The sequence below is a fragment of the Aythya fuligula genome, chromosome 7 (genome assembly GCF_009819795.1).
Source record: "Aythya fuligula isolate bAytFul2 chromosome 7, bAytFul2.pri, whole genome shotgun sequence".
NCBI lineage: Eukaryota > Metazoa > Chordata > Aves > Anseriformes > Anatidae > Aythya > Aythya fuligula.
Window position 1 is genome coordinate 33629751 of NC_045565.1, and position 20788 is coordinate 33650538.

A 20788-nucleotide genomic window follows, 5' to 3' on the forward strand; every position below is an offset into this window, starting at 1 on the left:
GCTACATTGCTTATTCAGTTGGACATGGGTTTCTAAATCTTCTCAGACACTTCTGAACTCATTTGCACATCCACAAACTTCTCAGGGCAAAGCTTTCCTCCTACACATCTATAGATAGAGCTAAGATGAGGTGCCTTTGGGTTTGGTGGCATTCCAATTAATTACTCACATAATAAGATGAGCACAAGTCTTTAAAGTTAGCGATCAAAGACAAAGAAAGGCATGGCTTGTGCCTTAAACAGTCACGATAACAAAATCATGCTTGTTAAACAAGCCCAGCATAAACCCAGTGATGGCTCCAAATCTCTGATCTCACATTGCTGCATCAGTTCATGAGCCAGTTTTGAGGGACAGTGCCACATCCTTGTGGCAAGGCTGGAAAAGGAAAGGACATTGTCACCAGCTGTGACAGCAGAGCTACAGTGTTGATATAGATAGTTTCAATATTTGATATAGTCCTCATTACCTCTCCTCATGGGAGTACTCACAAAGACTCATGGATCCCTGCTTACTCATAATCAGTTTGCTCTCATCCTTATGACAACATGGACAGAAAGACATGAGAGTAACTCATAGTAATAATAACTTTTTTTATTTTTATTTTTTAATTCAGGTGATATTTGATTGACATGTTTTTATGCGAATACCATCTGAATAGCTGTGCAGCTTGAGAATAATGATGGTATCATCTAAGTAGACTTTCAAATGCATGAAGTCCTTTTCCCAATTTTCCAAAGGCAATTCTCAGTCACTTGGTGCATGTAGCACCTTGGATCATGTTTCAAAAGTTTCCAGGGGCTAGAAATCAGCCTTTCTAGAAATATATTCTGAGGTTTGGGCTGCAGATATGAATTTAAAATAATGAGTGGTAAAAGATCTGATTGATAGAAAAAATTAATTCCCTTCCCTGAAAACCCTGACATTATTCTAAAGGTTGCAGTATTATGGAGTATATTGGATTATTATGGAGTATATATGGAGTATATGGAGTATTATGGAGTATTATGCAGTTTATTCATTTAATTATATTTTAAATATTTTTCTTAATCTGTTTAATGTAGTTTTTTCAAAACATCTCAAAGAAAAATATGTTAATTTTCACTTGTTGTTCTTTTATTTCATTTGCATGTAAGAAAGGCCAATAAACATGAAATAAAAAGGGTTTAAGAGTAAAAAAATCAGAAAACAAAACTAAAAGACCTGTTAGTTGCTTAAATATATATATAATATATATACACTCTTTGCTATTAAGTGTTTTTTTTTTGTGAAAAATACAAAGTTCACTTAAACGCTGTTCACCAAGTTTTTCTTTGAGTCCTTATTGTCTTTATAGGTAAGACAAATATAGCAGGTTTATCTATGAATTAGCTCCTTTAGGTGAACGCCATTTCCTCTGAAGCTATATGCAGTTCCATCAGGACAAATATAGCTTCATATGAAGGTGAAGTGTGACTCAAGATGTGCATCATTGATAATATTGTCATTGTGTGATTCCAAAATATAAATAGTGAAAATGCGCTGGAACATGTCACCTAACGTTTTGCATTTGCAGAAATAACACAGACAGACAAAGCTATGCTCTGACTTGCACGAGGGGACTGAGGTTGCTCATCCACTAATTGGTCCCCAGGAAGAAAGCTCTCACCTTGTTGAGAAGCAGCCCAGAGAAAGGGAGAGCAGTGCCTTCCACCTGTATGCACATCCACCCACCGAAGTCCCTGACTCAACGGCTCACATGGCTTGCTGCTGCTGCTGAGCTGATTTGATTTCCTTAGCTGCCCTAACAGCCCTTAAAAATCCATCCAGCAGGCAGAAGTGCCAGAAGCATCAGCCATCTGCCTGAGGACCTGACGTTTCTTTAATTTCATGAAGCAAACTAACAGTGACAACCTGGCTATGAATAATTCACTAGGAGGGCTTTAGTGAACAGTGCTGTCGTAGCTGTCATGGCACTCACAGCCACATAGCGAGGAAAATGAAGGTTTCTTTCACTGGTTCCCCAGAGTGGTGGCCTGTGGAAAACCACCTGGCTGGCCAGGAACCCCCAGGTAGCCCCAGCAGGCTGTGCAGTGTTCTCTGCATGTGACACATGGACCAATCAGAGGGCAAGGAAATAGGCAAGAAGCCATCCTACATGATGCTTTTTTTAGTAGCTGGGATGGATATGGGTTGAAGATAAGGAAACATTGGTCAGTGAAGTTGATGGAGAATGTGTAACTGTTAAGTCTGCACTGCTTCTCTTTCTGCCAACAAGAAAACTGGCCAAGGATTTGCAAGGAGCTTTGCTGAAGACAAACCAAAATCTGTCCACACACATACTTAAAGTATTTCCTTGTGCCTTACCTTTTGGCACCTCTATCCTGCCATGGATACCAGAGGTTTAGATCGCTTTCTGCATGCTGATTCAAAAGTTATGATTTTGCAGACAGAGAGATGAAAGTGTTTTCTGCAGCTTTTGACATTTTCAATGGAGCAATGAACTACCAGTGCCAGCCGCCCCATTAAGTCTGTCTACTGTCCTGACAAAGTATGTAGACGTTACACAAGTCATTACTCACATTATATGTGCTATGCATACATGCTGAAATTCTGGCTGTTGAAGTCAGACTGTTACCATCGATCCAGCAGAACAATGATTTTATGAGCCATTATCTTACTCGTATAAAAACCGGTAAGACTTTGCCTCTTACAACGTGACACTTGACCCTCAAATAATCAGAGTAAAGATACTGCTTTTATTCAAGTTCAGGTTAACTGACAATAAAGTGAAAAAAAGTCCACTCTACAGTTTATGAGCAAAGTCTCCAAACAGCCAAGAAACAAAAAGTAAAGGCTGATGGAGGCAAGAGGAAATACCCATAGGCTGTCTGCAGGCATGCTGGCTTCCCAGAGGAAATTGGCTGTCTTTGAGCTGGCTATGATACAGATAAAGGAGAAAAAATCTCTCCCATATGTCAATATTCCCATTATTAAAGTCCTGAGAAGTTTGTACACTGTAGATCAAAAGAGGAAGGTGAGACTGTAGAGCAAAGAAAGTGCAGTGAAAGCATGACACCGAGATGCCAAAATATGATAGAGGAAAGTTGGCAAGCTGCAACCTTCAGTCCAAAGAAAACGTATCACTTCTCAAATACATTTTCAGGTTAGATTTTCAAGTAGTTTTCTGAGCAGTGTGAAGCCCTAAACACTAGTTTCCTATGAAATGAGTGACCTAGATGTTTTAGCTAGGTCATCAACATGGCCTCCTATATAGTATATATAAGAGATAACCTCAAAAATGTTGCGTATCCCAAGTAAGTATTTCATAGTCTCAAGAGGGACAGAATGCTGAGAAAACATTTCTGCTCCTTGAACTTCCCAGCAGAGACAAACTTTCCATCCATGTGTTGTAGAATTTTTGAAACTGAAAGGTCAGCCCTAAATATTGAAGATCTTGTCAGCTGTATGATTTGTCCATGGCCAAATATAGACAAAAATGTAATACAAATTACTAAATTGAGAGTGATAAATTAACCTCTTATCTAGAGAAGTTTCCTATTGTTGCAATATCCCTCCTGTTTGGTACAATACTAGTGCAAATCTTTTCTCAGTCAGGGTAGACTGGTATGCACACGGTATGTAGGCTGCAAATCCACTAGCTATAGGCTGTTGTAAAAAAATAGCAAGAGATTTGTGCAGTCCTTCTAGAACAAGACACTTGTGGATAAAATTAATAATTTGATTAAGATAAGGCTTTGGGGCTCCCTCAAAGATCAGGTCCTCATTGTGTATGTTCTCCTTGCCTTTGTCCCCATGAGTTTACAATCTATGTGGACAAACAAAAGGCAGAAGAGATCTGGTGAACTGCCGCAGGTCATGCAGGACACAAGTCTTCTGGTTATCAGCCCAATACTCCGTCTGCTTGGCTATGCTGCTTCAGAGAGCCACCTCTGCTTTTAATATATAAAATCACAGTAAATGTTCTGTGGTTTTTGTGCTTGACAATGGGGCAAATGTCAAAGGAGTACTGAGCTTATATGTCGAGACCCAATACTGTCAGAGTTCACTGGTGGTAATTGATATTTATTAGCAGTGCTTATTGTTAATTCATAATGCAGCCTGTCATTGAAATATTACAAACAAAGCATTCAGTCCCTGCCGTTAGGAGCTCACAGGCAAGCTGTGCAAAACATTCATCTCCTCTACCATGATAAAATATGCACAACATATTCTTTCCTCCTGATTTGTATAAAATGAAGCTATTTGATGGATCCATCATGCTCGCTTAGCTATGCATGATAAATAAATCCAGAAACATTCAGTAAATATCCTCAGCTGCAGGGATTACCAACAAGGGAATCAATTATGTAAAGTATGTGGGTCTTAGAGTTAGACATACACACCGAGACTCACATCAGTCATCAAGAGAAAACTTCAGCTTTCTCCTGAAATCTAGAGAGCTTTTTTTCACTGGATTGCAGACTTAAGCCCTTTTTAGCTGGTACATTTTTTCCTGTAAGTAGATGGAGTTTAGCTTTTTCTATACCCAAAAAACTTGCACAACAAAGAATAGCTTGATAGGAAAAAGTTAAGCAATTAGTAAACTGTGAAACATAGAATTAGGAATGTTTCATCTATTTAGGCTTATAATTACTGAAGCATGAGCCAGACTTGCTGCTTGAATTTAGCGTTCCCACACCAATAATGAGTGTTACCTGCACCCTCCCAAACTCTGGGCAAAAAGGGGCTGGGTTGAGGGAGGTGGGATTTCAGGTATCGGAACAAGGAGCCAAGTCACCATGCAGGGATAGGGGCTCTCCTCCTGCCAGCCCTGCAGCTATCTGCTCCTGCATGCTTCTGCAGTGCCTCAGAGACAAGATCCAACAGAACCAGCCCACGGTTCTGCCGACCTCTCCTGGGGGGATAAACTGAGATTTTCTTACATCAGCACCTCCCAGCTCATGTGGCCCTTTCCTGAGGACCCACAGCTGCCTTTCACAGCTGAGCCTGAGGCTGAATTTTGTGCCAGGACACCCTGCTCAGGCCATTGATGCTAGGGCACCTTTTTCAGCCAAGGCTTTTCCTTCCTACCCAGCAAAGAAACTCCTATTTTCTGGGGCCGCACTGCAGTGAGATCTGCACGTTCTCTCTGATCTCCTTAGCATACCTCTCCTAAGAGGGTACAGAGCCCTCTTATCTGAAGAAGCAGACACCTATAGAGTTTTCTGATGTGGGTTTTGATCAATGTCTCAGGACCAGACACTTTATTTGATGTCTCTAATGACAGTCTTCTGACTTACAAAGTGAATCCCTTTCACTCTCAGCCTTTTAAAGCCTCATTTAAGAAGAAATGACCACGACAGAAACAGCTGAGTGGAAGCAAAGGGGCCTTCCTGTAAGGTGCAGAGCACTGACACCGTGCACAGTGACAGCTCCACTACCGAGCCCAAGTGTCTGCAAGGCATAGCTGCTGTACATCGAGCGTGCACAGCGCTGGCAAGTGCTGCAAGCACAGGGGAAAAATCTGCCTAGGCATCTAGTTCTCGCACACGTGCCGAGGCACTTACTGAGCCACAATAACTGTGCTGCGGGGTATCTTTTCCCTCCTCATTGTACAGGGATTAAGGCTTGGCTGCCTTGATGAGAAAGCTGTCCCAGTTGCTTGCAACCTTTTAGCATTCCTGGTTAGAACTCTTTTAAAGGGACAGCAAAGGCAATCAGAGAACCATTCCCACTCCTTCCTTTAAAACAGACTTAATTTTAAAATGTAATTAAATGCAGTGCAGACGTAGCCCTGTTTGCTTTTGTCAAATCCCTTTGTGGCTGCAGCGCTCACTCTGCAGGAGGGAGGCTTTGACTGGGGGAAACCCAGGCTGGGCAAGGGGGGAAAGCCAGGCTGAGGGGTGAGACTAGCATCACCTTGCTGTCTCTGCACCATGACCTCAGGCAAGTCACCGTAGCATTTGGGGTTTCAGTTGCCTTGCTTTCCAAGGAGGAGGGAAGGCAATCATTTTCCTCCTACGCATCGTGGTTGGAGACAGAGGATGGCAAAGTGCTAAACTGGAGCTGTAAAACTGTTCCGGTAGCCTAATGACAGCTCCAGAGGAGTAGCAGAGTACATCCATTTTCCCATCTTTTTGGACCCAGCTAATGAAGGGAAAAGAAAACCCCTGCCCTAGCAGAGAGCAGGCAGCAACTGTGAAAGTGATGCACTGAAATGCAGGAAACACAGCAGAGTGCAGGAATTCAGTTACATGGCTGTTTGCAAATTAATGGCTAAATCAATTAAATGAAAGCATGGGATTTCTCTTGAGGAAAGTCTAGTCACAATTGCAAGGAGAAGGGGAGGGGTTGTGGAGTGGGGATGACATAATCACGTTTGCGAATCACCAGCAGTGTGCATGCTTTAATCCATTAATGGGGTTTTTATCTGTGATCATAAAAAGCAGGTTACATTCAGCCTGGAAGGGAGTGAGGGTTGGAGGAGAGGGGAGGGCAGAGCAAGAGCAAGAGAGAGAGAGAAAGCAAGGGAGAAAGAGAGCACAATTCACTCGGTGAATTGCTTGCAAGCTTTGGGCTGATAATTAGGGATCTCAGGAGAGCAGTTTCTCAGAATAACCTGCTCGCCTTCAAATGGACCGAGTGGAGACAGTGGTTCAGTCCTGCTGATATTTTTTAAGCCCTCCTCACAGTTTGATGGGCATTCCCAGCGCTTTTGTGCACGTCTCGGAGAGCGTTGACGTGGAAAGGAGCAGCGAGGAGGGGGAGGTTGGAGAAAAAAACTGCAGCTCTTCTAAAAATACGGAGGGCATGCAAGAGTGCGAGCAGGCTGGGGAGGAGGGCGAGGTGAGAGTGCCTCGCGCCATGGTCCCCGGGTGCCGGCGCGGCGCAGTTTTGGAGATGTCCCTCCTGTGACTGGACGCACCATGAGCATCTGGGAGGTGATCCTGGCTTTCGTGGTGGTGGTGCTGATGCTCGTGGCCCTGCTGGCCAACGTGCTGGTGCTGATGTGCTTCCTGTACAGCGCTGACATCCGCAAGCAGGTCCCGGGATTGTTCATCCTCAACCTCACCTTCTGCAACCTGTTGATGACCGTTTCGAACATGCCCCTGACCTTGGCTGGGATCATTTACAAGAGTCAACCAGGAGGAGATCAGATCTGCCACATTGTGGGCTTCCTGGAGACTTTCCTCACCACGAACTCCATGCTGAGCATGGCAGCTTTGAGCATTGACAGGTGGATTGCTGTGGTCTTCCCTCTAAGTTATCACTCCAAAATGAGGTACAGAGATGCTGCTCTCATACTGAGCTACACGTGGCTGCACTCGGTGTCGTTCCCGATAGTGGCAGCTTCTCTCTCCTGGGTGGGTTTCCATCACCTCTATGCCTCCTGCACCCTGTACAATAAGAGACCAGAGGATAGGACACAGTTTGTGATTTTCACTGGGGTCTTTCACACCCTCAGCTTCCTCCTCTCCCTTATAGTCCTGTGTTTCACATATCTAAAAGTGCTGAAGGTGGCACGGTTTCACTGTAAGCGGATTGACGTGATCACTATGCAGACTCTGGTGCTGCTTGTGGACATCCATCCCAGGTAAGGTGCCTGTGAGAGCAGCAGGTGAGACTTTGTTGCAGAGGAAGCAAGGACTGGGTTCGGTGTTATGTTAAGTACAGTCTGATTGGTATCACAGCGGGGGATCGGGAGGGGAAGAAAACAAGCATCCCTGCTGGTTTCTGTTCTGCATGCTTCTTTGTACTTGTGTTCATTTTTGGGGTTGCAAAAACAACTCTTCTTTGTTATTTTTAGGAGCTTGTTTTGAGAGGGAGAGCAAAGAAACAGGCTGTTTTACCTGGGCAAGCATTTCCCTTCGAGGCAATGGTCAGATCACTGCCCCTTGTCTCAGAAGGTGGATTTAGTGACTGACAGATTTGTGGGTTTGGGCACTGTCAGCCCCAAATGCTGCTGAATCTCACTGAGAGGGGGCACATGTCCCTCCACTCGGAGCTGGAAGGGAAAGGAGTCTGGGGCACTGTGTGCTGCTCCTCTGCCCAGCTCTCTCCGTATTGCTGTGCCCTCTGTAACCTTATATTTTCTGAAGGCAGAATTGTAAGAGAATAGCATCTGCAAAATGCGTATGCTTGAATGCCTGTATTTAAATCCAGCTGAGAGAGACTTCAGTAGCAATGTTAATATGACAAGCGAGGGATGTATAAAGTTCATTGCTAATGAGAGTCCGTAAGCAAGGAAATTGTTAGGAGAAAAGTCTCCAGGGGCTGGGAGAATAATGGGCTTACAGGCAAGCACCAAACAGACATGAAAATGTGTTGGAAAGCTGTGCAAGAGTCACATCAGAGATTATACACAAACTGTAAATCCTGTACGAATAGGATGTGCCTGGATCTGGAAGGGAAGCAGATTTCACTGGAGAAGGGAGGGTGGGAGCTCGTTACGAGCTCCCTGGCTCGTTAAGGAGAACTGAGCTGTAAAACTGAAAGAGAGAAATCTTTGCTGGATGGAAGCCCCAGGGCGGTGCTGGGCAGGAAGAGGTCCTGGCGAGGAGCCGGGTAGGTGCCTGGTGCACAGGAGTTGGTGTGCAGTGTGTTTGTGCCATCGTTCTGCTCACGGGAAGCAGAGAGGGTGAAACAGAGAGGGCTGAAGCAGGCATGGCTGGAAGGACGTGGGATTGGACTGCTGAGAACGGACCAGCCAAAGTGACCCACCTGGTGATTTGAGAAATGAACCCACGGAGCTGGGGTAGGGTGGAGAGGGATGGGGGCTGATGGATCAGAATAACCGGGTTAGGGCTGAGAGGCTCCCAGGGGCTGGGGCAGATGGGTTAAGAACCAGCTCTGACTGGGACAAGGTGGCAAAGTCAGTGGGTGAGCTCTGGGCAGGGGAAAGTGGGGGAACTGGTCACAGTGTGGAGAGAAATGGGCCTGGTTTGCTCAGAGTTTGGTTTTGGGGAGGAGCGTGTCTGGAGGGGGTGATTGGAAAGGAAAGGGTTTGATGGATTTGCCTGGAAAAGAAGGGAGAAATTGGTTTGGCTACACAGAGTGACAGAGTGGCTGTGAGGGATGCATGCGCTACTTGGGAGACAGTCAGAGACCGAATCTTAAAAGTTCAGACTGTCTCTGTCACAGGCTGAAGGGAAGAGAAATGTGTTTCAGCGAAGTGCTAGCAGCTGCCAGCACAGTGAGGTGTCTGATACGGGGGAAGAAATCTGGCTGGAAGCGAGGAAGACAAGAGCAGATAAAGAGGGCAGCCCCACGGCAGACATCCCTCCTGCCCCCCCTCTGCTTTGTCCTTTGCTCTGCAGGCTGGAGGCAAACACCAGCTCCCTCCATCCTCAGCCAGCTGGGAGCTGAGCTGCAGGACTGAGAGCACATGTGGCTGTCCTCAGAATAAGGTCACAGTTTGGGGATTCCTAAGCCCAAGGCAAATAAGTCTGAAAGGATCAGGGCAGGCCAGCGCTGTGCCAGAGGAACAGAAACACTTGCTGAAAGTTCTCCAGGGAAGCTGTCTGATCTGTCTCTTGACCAAGAATGTGGAACAGGACTTTGGGTGAATCCTGGTCCTGCTTTTGAGAAACACATGTATAAATCTTCCCTTATCCACCAAGTCACGCAGAGGAAAAACCACCCTTCTACCCCACGTGCTGTCTGGTTGCTAAACCATACCTCGATTGATCTTGATTTCTGCACAGGCTTTGAGTGGCCTCTCCCACGGCAGAGCTGCGAACCCACCAGGGCTGTTTGAAATAGCAATCGTTACACCTAATGCTTCAAGTATGGCTGGATTGCACAGAAAAGAGGCAAAAATCTCAATGGTATTTCTCCTCCTCTGCATTTTCTCTGGTCTGAGTTAACTTGAGGGTGTTCCTGCATTTTGTAATCACATCACTGAAGGGCAGGTTCAGTGGGGCTGTGGACGTTAGACCTTTCTTTGGAGGAGACAGAGTTATACAGGCACTTTGCTGTGAGTAACCTCTATTTACTAACTGCTATTTAGCTCTTACACCAGGCTATTCTCTAAGAAAAGGGAGTTTTAAGTTAATCCTTAGACCGCAGGGATGATGGCTGATTTTAACCCATGGTGGTGTTGCCTGAGGAGGTGACAGCTGCTGCAGCTGACAGAGTCAAACCTTGGATTGCCTTCCCAAGCGTGAGAGCTACACAAAGGCTTTTCACAAAGTGATGTTCCTAAAACTCTAACAAAGGCATAATTTGAGTTATATAAGTGGTATATATAAAGGGATGATTAATATTTGCTATGGTACCTAACAGTATAGACATGGGTGCTGTGAGGTTGAACATGAGGGAACAAAGTTTGTAATCCCAGTTTCACCTACCCTGACGTTTCTGGCTTTTTGCATGATCTAGTTTCACTGCTGAGAAATGTGTATGGACAATTCTCTGCTCCCTGTGACTCAGAATCCACCCGCAAGGGGGTCTAGCGACAGGCATCGTGACAGATGGCTTTACTACCTGTGATTTGGAAAGACACAAGTGATCTTCTGAAGACCATTTGAGAAGAGTACAAAGGAATCCTCTAAATACCACATAAAATCGTGTGAATGTTTAGGGCACATGTCCTTTCAAGTTAGCTCAGGCATTTTTACTGGGTACTGCTTTCTCTTGACTTTGTTCCTAAAACTGATTTATCTGAGTTATAGTGAGTGGCTTGGGCAAGAATCCACTTAATTGCTTAACTTATGTATTTCTTAACCCAAATTATCTATACTAACTTTTTGGTGTATTCAGCTCTTAAAGATACTAGATCTTAAGGTCCAGTGTCTCATAAAGTTTGTTTAGAATACCAAACCTTTGAAGGGATATATCTCAGATTTTCCAGGATATTAAAATCTTTAAATAAAAGCTAAGTCAACTACCCAGTTCTGTTACCAGTGTCACTACTGGAACCTGTGTATATATTTTTATCTTACTGCACACAACAGCATACAAAAGCAAAATATCCATTTGAACACATTCTCTGTTTGAAGGATTGAGATAAAATACCACATCACAAAGGTAGGTATTTATTAGCTACATCTGGAAAGGCTGATCAAAAGCAATTGGTTGAAGTCTTCAGGACTTTTCACATCATGCATGAGCACCAGAAATCAAAGACAGCTTTGCATGTGTCAAATAAAGTGTGAAGAAATATAACTGGTAAAACTTCTAGAAACAAAAATTATAATGCCCTCCTCCCCAGTACAGCACCCTAATTGAACCAACTTTGGAGTTTTCTTTTTCTATACCAGCATGTTCCTGGGATAACATGAATTTAATAACACCGGTCTTAAGTGAAGCTATTGAACCTCTCAGATTGGCTGTTTGCACCTAAAAATATTCCAGCTCTTGCAGAACTCAAAGCATATCATAGGTTCCCTTGAAAAGGTAGATTTTTTTTTTTCTTCTCAGCTGTCACTTCGAGCTGCAAATAACTCAGACATAGAACATGTAACACTTTTAGATGTGTTTTAATTCTACTTAGGCATATTCTTCGTGAGGAAATTCATTATTTCAAGGAGAACGAACTTTTTCCCCAGTATTTTGTTCACTTTGCCAGTTACCATGCTGCTCTGAGGGCTTGATAAGACCAGAAATAAAATGGATATATAAAAAAAAAAAAAAATATTTTTTTTTCTTTAGCCCAATAGAAAGGTAACATAGCAACTACCTGCCACAGAGAGCAGCAAAGCACACTGAGATTCTCAGGACACAACGCATACTTAGATGATTAAACATTTAATTACAACAAATAATGTAAGGGTATGGTCATAAACCCCACAGCTATTAAAATACGCGTGTGGAACCGGGCACTGAGTCACCGATTACAAATTTACAATAAAAGCAGAGGGAGACCAACCCCACGCAATTACAATGTGCAGCACGTGGGCCAGATCGCTCACTTCTCCCAAGACATGTGGTTGCTTTGCCCCAAGACCTGCACAATAAACCACCACATAGTGCTGTTATATGCCTAGAGAGGGATTTTGGCATGCAGCCTGGCTTTATTTTTGTCCTTCTCCAAAGGAAGTGTGCTGGCTGATGCACTAGTTCAGGTAGGGGGGGTTCTGGCAGATACAACCAGTGCCTCCCATTCTCACCTGGTCAACCATTTCCTTGTTCCCATCCCTGGGATTCATGCAGCCAGCACAGAAGTTGCCCAAACAGGTAGAGGAGGATGGACTTTCATGTTATCAGTCTCAGGAAGCCAATGTACTAATCTCAGAGTGGTGTTCTTGCAGTGGAAGGGTGGGCTCAGATCGTGGGTACCCCATGATCCTATTGCCCTGCCTGCACCCTGAGGGGCTTTGCAGCTCTCTGGCACCCTGTTGTGACCACCATCAGGAAGCTCAAATGAGAAAACTCATGTCCTAAAATGCCACAGGTAGGAAAGAGCAGGGCATGACTAATTTGTACATTTGATCTGAAACAAGGCAGGTAGTTTGATCTGTGGAGTCAGAACATCACAGTTCTTCAGATTTGTTGCATAATTCCCAGCTTTGCAAAGCACTTAGTCCGTGCAGGATCTGTCATAAGATTTATGGCCACACAGTTCACAGTTATGGGATGTAATGATTTCTCTAATGTTGGGCTGAATGTTTAGAGGGTGTTTTTCCTGTTACAATTTTATTATGTTTTGCTGCTTATCTCACTGGGCAGTTCCTCCTATCTGTGATATTGTCATTTGAATTGCTATTTCTAGGAAAGCAGCATGTTGCCTACCCCACTCTGGATATCTTCCAAATCTCTGAATATCATGAGGCAAACTCCAGCCTGCATACACAGCTTACAGTAATTCAGAAAGGAGTTGCAGCTGAATTCAAGGCTGAATTCCACCAACTTGTCTATATATGAATAGATATAAGGGGTGTGTGTAAATGTTTATATATATATATAAATATATATATATATATATATATATATATATATATATATAAAAGTATATACCTGCATTTCCCCATAATTATTTTTGAAGGGTAAAATCATATAAAGGATTGATACTCAGTTTTGTCCTATAGAAACATGCTATTGTATATATGTGAATACAGCACTTGCTGGAAAGCACTTAGTGGAAAGATTGATTTCAATCATTCCAGAAGTATAGCCATTAAAGTCTGCTACCTGATATTATGATTCATGTTCTTGTTTGTGTTGAATGTCACAGTGTAAGAGAGCGTTGTCTGGAAGAACAAAAGAGACGGAGGCAACGAGCAACAAAGAAAATAAGTACCTTTATCGGTACTTTTATACTCTGTTTTGCACCTTATGTTATCACAAGGTAAGTGGGAACCTATGCAGTGAAAAATACTGTGGAGATGAACTCAAGTTGGAAAAGCAGTGCACTCTGAACTAGAAATTGATTCTAGTCTCCTGTGAAAATTCTGTGCAGCATTTCAACTCCTATGACAGAGGCTGTATTTACTGAGCTAACAAAACTATATAGAATATTATAGCACTTACCTGATATAATCCTGCTACAACCTGTGGGCCAAGCCCTGTTTGGTCAGCCAAGTCAATGTATTGGTTGCATGGGAGTGATTTAGGAGTTCAGTCCACAGAGGCCCATAGATGTTGTAGTTATTTTGAGACCAACTCTGCTACTCTTCAGATTACCTCATTAGCCCAACGGGGTGATCCACAAGATAAGGCACTTGTCTGAATAGGTCGGGATGTAAAAGCCTGCTCAAACAAGATCCAGCTGAGGTGACAACACAGTCCACAGACAACCCATAGGTTTTTGTTTGGACCGAGTTCTTGATCATATACATTAAATATCAAAGCTGTCCTGGATTACAGCTAAAAAAGTTCTTGTGATTTATGGTCAGGTGTCCTTATTTATCTACTAGTTTATCATTGGAAATGGCTCCTGTGGGAAACACTCTTATGAAACAAAAATATGAAAGAGGGTGTATATCTGAAGAAGTGTTATGAAGTTATTAGAAATAAATTTACAACTTGTGCTTATTAAGACTCTGGAAAAACTGAAATATTGCTATGCAGAACAGAAAAAAAGTATTTCTGAAACATCACCTATTTAGATATTATCGGACAGAAATTTTGGGGGATGACTTCAGTCAAATTCAGATTGACCAAAAAAAAGTAAAACAACACAATCCTTGAAAAAGCTGAATTAAGACTCAGTATAAGCAATTATACTAATTATATTACACAGCAAAACCAATTTTTCCACCTCAATATAATATCATGATTTTCTATGTCTAACCAAACAATTCACAAAAGGTCTTGTAGTCTCTGTAGAAAGGCAAACCAGCACACCACAGTCATTTTATGTTTATGATAATAATAGCTAATTTATTTGTGCTAATAATTTGTAAAAATGTTTCAAATACATTTATAGCAGTGTTATCATATATTTCTTCACTTCTACTTAGCAGGGGCAAGAAGACACTCCATGCTCTGTGCACTAAAATTGCATGAAAATATTTATAATAATAATAGGCACTTAGCCTTAATTCTCAGGCTATAAGATATTAGAGTATTTGTCATTGCAAGTAGTTAAGTTTAATTTTATATTGGGTCTCTGAACTTAATGAGAATCATCGCAGTCATCGAATAGCTCACAGCTCAGTCCTGAGTGACAGCGAGTGCTTGAGCCAGGGCTGTCAGAAGTATTTCTGTGCTCTTCACATCTCAGCCCAGTATTCAGGCACCATCTGCCCCCTTACTCTTAGTTCTGAGTCATCCTAATTTGTGTCGTCATAGTCCTGAAGTGCAGAAGAGGGATTAAAAAAAATCCCCAAACTATCTGTTTTAATCTTTACAAGGCTCACTTAAATGTTCACCCAAGTCTTCATTCCATTAAAGACTAATAGCTTTTCCACGGGCAGTAACTACAAGACTTAAGACATAAGGTCCAAAATGCACAAAGATGTTTTTCAACAAAGGAAAAGACTTGTGCAATGGTCAGACATAAGAAGTAAGGGCTATCACTTTATTGGCCTTTTCATCTCTAACTGATCTAAAGGAATTACTGCATGACAGGCTAAATGGAATTCCCTGTTTAGCTACCTGAATCTTCCTGGGACCATGCTGCATGGATGGGTATTCCAGGATGCATGTTACTGTGCCTCCCTGCGCCTCCTGTGTATGGCTGAAATGCAGAAGTCAGGGGAAGAATAGGTTTAATTATGCAAGCAAGTATTATTTTTTGGACTATGTCCAGAGTGTTTTGCACTTCACAAGACAGAGGCAATCAGTCACTTTTCAAGGCAGTAAACAGAAGGTAACTGATGAAGTGTATTGTTCAGCACTGCTTGTAGACAGCAGACTCTAATTGGCAGAACACTTTAAACATGCTCTGAAGTACTTTATGAATTAAGGCCTCAAAGCAGCTAATCACCAGGTTTCGCTATAATATTTCTGCTTCCCCACTAAAAACCACCAGCTGTCTGCTGCAGTCCCACAAGCCAACAAGGAAGCCATGCCTATGGCCCCAGTCAGACAAATTCTTCTCTGGGTCAGAGTCTTTCAGATTACATTAAGGTAAAAATCAGATTAGCTACCCCTTTTATCAGGAAAACACCCTTTTAATTACTTCAGTAGCTGACCTTAAGTAGTATATCTATACAACCTCATTCTTCTTGATTCCATGTTCCAAAGTAGCAGTATGACATATACAATACAGGGTAGTACATCTTTATAGGCATAGCTTGTTGCTTGGTTTGGAAAAATGCTATTAGTACACATCTCTCTTTTTTTTTTTTTTTTTTTTTTTTTTTTTGCTATATTTATCATTACGTGATTGAACAATATTGTTCAAAACCTGTTTTTGCTAAGGAGCTTTTTCATAAGAAAGATTAAAATAAGTCATACCAATTTCTAATATTCATGTCCAACTCCAGGCATTTCAGACAAATACAGAACTTTGCTCATGTAATTTAATAAGTGCTGTCTATGTGTGAGGAAATTGGCCCTAAATTAAAAATCCTGAAGTAATATCAGAAAGAAGTTTGCAATCCCAAACCCTCAGGTTAAGGAGGAGGATTGAATTTCTCTTGTATAATCTCTGGGGATCAGGGGATAAACAAACCATGTTTTTTTTTTACACTGGTTGACTGCCCTCTGCATACAAATCCTGCTTGGACAGACAAACAAGCAAACCCACAGAGGAGTTCTGAGTTATGTTCTTGTTCATGTATATTAAATGCATGCTTTTCCTATACAATCTTAGGCTGACATATTTGAAGACAGTGGCCTTAAAGGCTCCCTCAAGAGCTACAGCTGACATGAGGTAAAGAGATTTTCCTTCTGCATGAGAAATCTGCTGGCACAAGCTGGCCAGCGCTGCTCCCTATCATCACATCTCTGCTGCCAGCTGGTTCCCACAGCTCTGGAGAGCAGCAATGACTAAGAGCAACAGTTTACAAGAGCTGAAGGTCCACAAGTTACACTACTTCCTTAACAGAAGCTGTCTGGTTGTAATATATGTTCCACTTATGAGGCAAAACTGGCTAGGCTTTTTCCACTAGCAAGACAGGATACATAAGATTCAGTCTACTAAACAATAAAGTAAAATAAGCATAAAAGTCAAACTAAAACTGATGTTTGGCTTATTCATACCATTAACACAAAATAAATGACTAAGGTTAAATTCTGTTACTATGAGACTTCTATGAAAAACAAAAACCAGAATTAGTAACAAATATAAGTGTTAGAAGTATACGCTTAAAGAGTTGATCTAACTTCCACAATTTGGGCCAAGAGAATAAATTTCTTGTAAGAAGATCAGTTCATCTACCAGCTCCAAAATGAAGTGCAACTTGTTTTACTCCAAAACAACCAGACATTTTAGCTTGTTTGAGGCTCTCTGGCCTATTCAGACTTTTCTTTGTAATTCAGTTTTTTTCAAGTTTAGGCAATGCACAAGAGAGATGCTGCCATTATTATACTAGCCAGCTGGACCTATACACATTCAGTAAAATATTTTACTAAAATGATTAACTGCACATGTTGATAAAACATTTGCATTGTGTATTCCACTGCATAAGAGATCAAGGTCTTACACATCAAGGTAACATTCTTGTTTGTTTACTGAAAGTGAAATAAAATAATTGGATAGCCACTTGACACCAAGTGCTCTACAGAAATATATTTCTAAAATATTGACAAAGTATCACAGCAAAATGGTTTATAGCTTTGAAGTACAGGTATTATCAGACAGTAAAAGCGTGGCTTATGAAAGCAAGTAGGGGAATTATGTAGACAATACTGTAGAATTTAATTTACAGGTTGATCTGAAATATTAATGCTCCTTCACTGAAAATATCTTCCTGGCTGAGATGTTTCATGAAACCCTTTCAAAGGCAATAAGTTATATGATAGTCTTTACAAGAATGACATTTAATTGTTTCTACATGAAATGAAATTGCATATCTTGGGGGTAGTCTGCATTTGTTGCTAGATATCATAGAATAGCTTGGGTTAAAAGGGACCTGAGAAACCACCCAATTCCAATTCCCCTGCCATGGGCAGGGATGCTACCCACTAGACCAGGTTGCTCAAAGTCCCATCCAGCCTGGCCTTGAAGCTCTAGGGATGGGGCATCCACAGCTTCTCTGGACAACCTGTGCCAGTGCCTCATCACCATCATAGTAAAGGATTTCTTCCTAACATCTAATCTAACTCTCCCCCTCTTTTAGTTTAAAAACATTCTCCCTTGTCATATCATTATCTGCTCAAGTACATCTGCAAATATACTATGAAAAATAACACACAGAAAATGCAAAATATAAAAATATCAAGGACACTTAAGGAAATAATTTGAGGAAATATTAAAGATTCTATTGATAAAAGTGTAGCCTTTTAATTGATCAGTCACTGAAGGCAGAATTAGTAGGTCTAGGCTTACAACCATCAGGTGCCTATTTGATATATTTACATGGAGATTGCTAACGACTCGTAGAACTGAGTGACAGAAGCTCAGATACAAATTTATCATACATTGGTCATTCGAGGCATCCACTGAATTTAATTAAGCTTAATCAAATTTACATTCGTAAAACATTTGACAAAGTAAATCAACAGGATTTAATTCAACACAGTAAAATTCAAAATGCAAGGAAGAAGCCATCAGATATGTGAGGAACAGAAAGAATAAGAATGGCTCAATGTAAATTACAAAGTAAATATGAACTAGATTAATTTCCAAACAGTCAAATCTCATTTTAGAGCATACTAACATGGGTGTCATAGCTACATTTTGTTAAACAGGTGAATATACACCAGAAGAGACCCCCAGGAGCTTGAGTAGAAGAAAATTTTGTCTGAATTTGGATCCTACTTTGTATGAAGGACATCAGCCAGTAATTACAAGGAGAGGCTGAAGGATCAGCATTTAGGTAGTCAAGACAAAAGGAGAGAAATGGTACAGGTGGCAGTTTGGTATCTCAGAGCAGCTTACAGTGATAAGCTGTGCCAAACAACACCAGTGGAAGGGCAAGAGCAGTTCTCAAGTATTTTCATATCATATAGTCTAGTCACCTCAAATGTCTCATGTGGCTGTAAGCCCATAACTTGATAGTTATTTGAGTTCCTCTTTTCACATACATAATACTTTCAGCCTTTGTGTCCACTGAAGTTTGTACAATCTCCCTGGAGAATAGCACAAGACCAGCTGCAGCACATTTCTGGAATGGCCATTCATCTCAGTAAAATGTATAAAGAATCCCAAAATAATTTGTTCTTTGATAATAGGACACATCGATGTAAAGATGCTATTTGTGACAGGATGATACTTCTGTTTAAAACCTGTTATCAGTGACTGATGTTTAATTATTGGACAGTGAAATCAAGAGAGTATAAAATGAATTGTCAAACCTTGACTTCAGTAAACATCCTTATGTCATGTTTCCATCAAATTATTCATTTAATATAGCTTAGGCTTCCATGGCATGTCATTGAAATGTATGCAAATGGATACTAAAGAGGTTCTCAGAAATCATTTCAAAATGAAAAAGAAGAGGTCCTTATAGGTAAGAATTTGCAAGAGCAGAAGTACTTATAACAGTATCTAACTAAGAACCCCTGAGTATTGGGATGTTTTGAGCACTACTGACATACTGAAGTGGAAGGTTTGTTTTACAAAGTTCACTTAAATCATAAATTGCTTTGCCTGACTTTCTATCCCAGAGTGCATTGGATGCTATTTTTATACATATTGTTTTTCTACAACAAAACACACAGGTTATATTGGGTAATGTCACCACCCCTAAAAGCATCTCTGAACAAATGGACCCCACTTCTAATCGAAGCGAAGTACAAAATGATCAAATTGCTAGCATGCAGCACACACAACTGTTCTCAGAATTAGAATTATTAATACCATATCACTGACTAAAGCCCCATCACTGGCAGCAGACCCATAGTGCTAAGCCTAGCACAAATACTTGAGAAGACACAGTATTTTAGCCAGGGAATTTGCAGTGTAGGCAAACCAGAATGGAGAGAGAAGACAGAAGCTCCTAGTCAGTGATGCAACAAATTCAAGCTCTTTAGTCCCACTTTCATGCTCAAACAACTGGACCACACCATCTGCCAGTGCTATTTTAAACAACAAAATGTATGGAAAGTTCATGGAATGCAAATAAAATGAGTGAGGGGGAAAAAATCCTCATCTCTAAACTGCTTGAAATACACTGTTGGCATTTCTGCTGCAAGAATCACACTTCAGAATGTTCCTTGGAAATGGTCCTTTGTCTGAAGAAACATTAGCAAGTGTTTTCCAGGCAGGTTTAAGAACACCTGCTGCTGAAGATAGTTTTCAGCAAAGATCTTATTTTCCATTGCATAATGGGGCTGTCCAGCAGCACATGTACCCTTTAGAATTGTCGTCCCCTAGAAAAGTCAATAGTTTCTCATCAGCCCTCCCTTTAAATAGGCTGTTTTGAAGTCTGCCTCATACCCTGCTGGGTGGGAGAGGAATGCAAGGGTGAGGGGTAGGTGTCATTAGTTTATAGCTGTGCTGTTACCTCATCCATTTAATATGAATATTCACTCTTTCAACCTTCCTGTTTCCACAGACTTGTTGAATTGTCCTCTGTGGTCCCCATCAATTCCCACTGGGGAATCATTTCCAAGTGCTTAGCTTACAGCAAAGTTGTTTCAGACCCTTTTGTGTACTCTTTGCTACGTAACCAGTACAAGAAGACATGGAAGGACATCATAAACAAGATCCTCAAAAGAAGCTCCATCAACTCCTCTGCCCTCACGAGTGAGTCGCACAACCGGAATATATTGCAACTGAACGAATGAGGAGCCTGGTATGGGATCTTCAAGAACCATAAAGTGATATATGGAAAACAAAAGTAACTGGCCTAACCCTAGTAGCTATCCTCAGCTGTCAAGGTTTTGGGAGGCAGCCACAGAGGCTGGTTGAAGCCCATGTCCCTCCCGCAGCCCCTGTAACACCTATGGGAGGCAGGCTGCTTGGTGCCTCCTGCCCACAACTACAAGCGTGCTATTGATAAGTGGTCCTGCAGGCTTTGCGGGTACAAATCTCCCATTGATTTTCATCAGCAGTTACACCTACATACAGGGTGAAAAGCTTGTCCTTCGTGGAAGGGCTCATGAGAGTAAAGGAAGCAGACTGGTGCGATCAAGAGATTATTTCAGAAAAGTCACACAGGGATACGTGTGTGGTGTTTTTCATGGGCTGCAGGTAAGGCTCACTCCAATCGAGCTGCCAATCTGGCTTTACTAAAACAACCCCAGTCTAGTTGCTCTTAAAAAGCTTAATAGCAAAATCTTTACCTGGATACTCATACAGTGCCCAGCATAGTTT

The 20788-nt window shown here is 41.8% G+C and overlaps 1 protein-coding gene across 1 annotated transcript; it reads left to right on the forward strand.

The window, feature by feature from the left end:
• Positions 1-6905: 6905 nt before the first annotated feature.
• Positions 6906-20326, forward strand: GPR26 (G protein-coupled receptor 26). Its single transcript, XM_032191712.1, has 3 exons — positions 6906-7573; positions 13154-13267; positions 20028-20326. Exons 1-3 carry the CDS (start codon positions 6906-6908, stop codon positions 20257-20259), a joined length of 1014 nt encoding a protein of 337 aa, XP_032047603.1. The 3' UTR covers positions 20260-20326.
• The last annotated feature ends 462 nt before the right edge of the window (positions 20327-20788 follow it).

Excerpts from the sequence above, each read along its gene's own strand:
- GPR26 (XM_032191712.1), top strand. The coding sequence starts at position 6,906 with ATGAGCATCTGGGAGGTGATCCTGGCTTTCGTGGTGGTGGTGCTGATG. Across the intron at positions 7,574-13,153 it reads CTTGTGGACATCCATCCCAG|TGTAAGAGAGCGTTGTCTGG; the intron begins GTAAGGTGCCTG and ends TGAATGTCACAG. Across the intron at positions 13,268-20,027 it reads GCACCTTATGTTATCACAAG|ACTTGTTGAATTGTCCTCTG; the intron begins GTAAGTGGGAAC and ends CTGTTTCCACAG.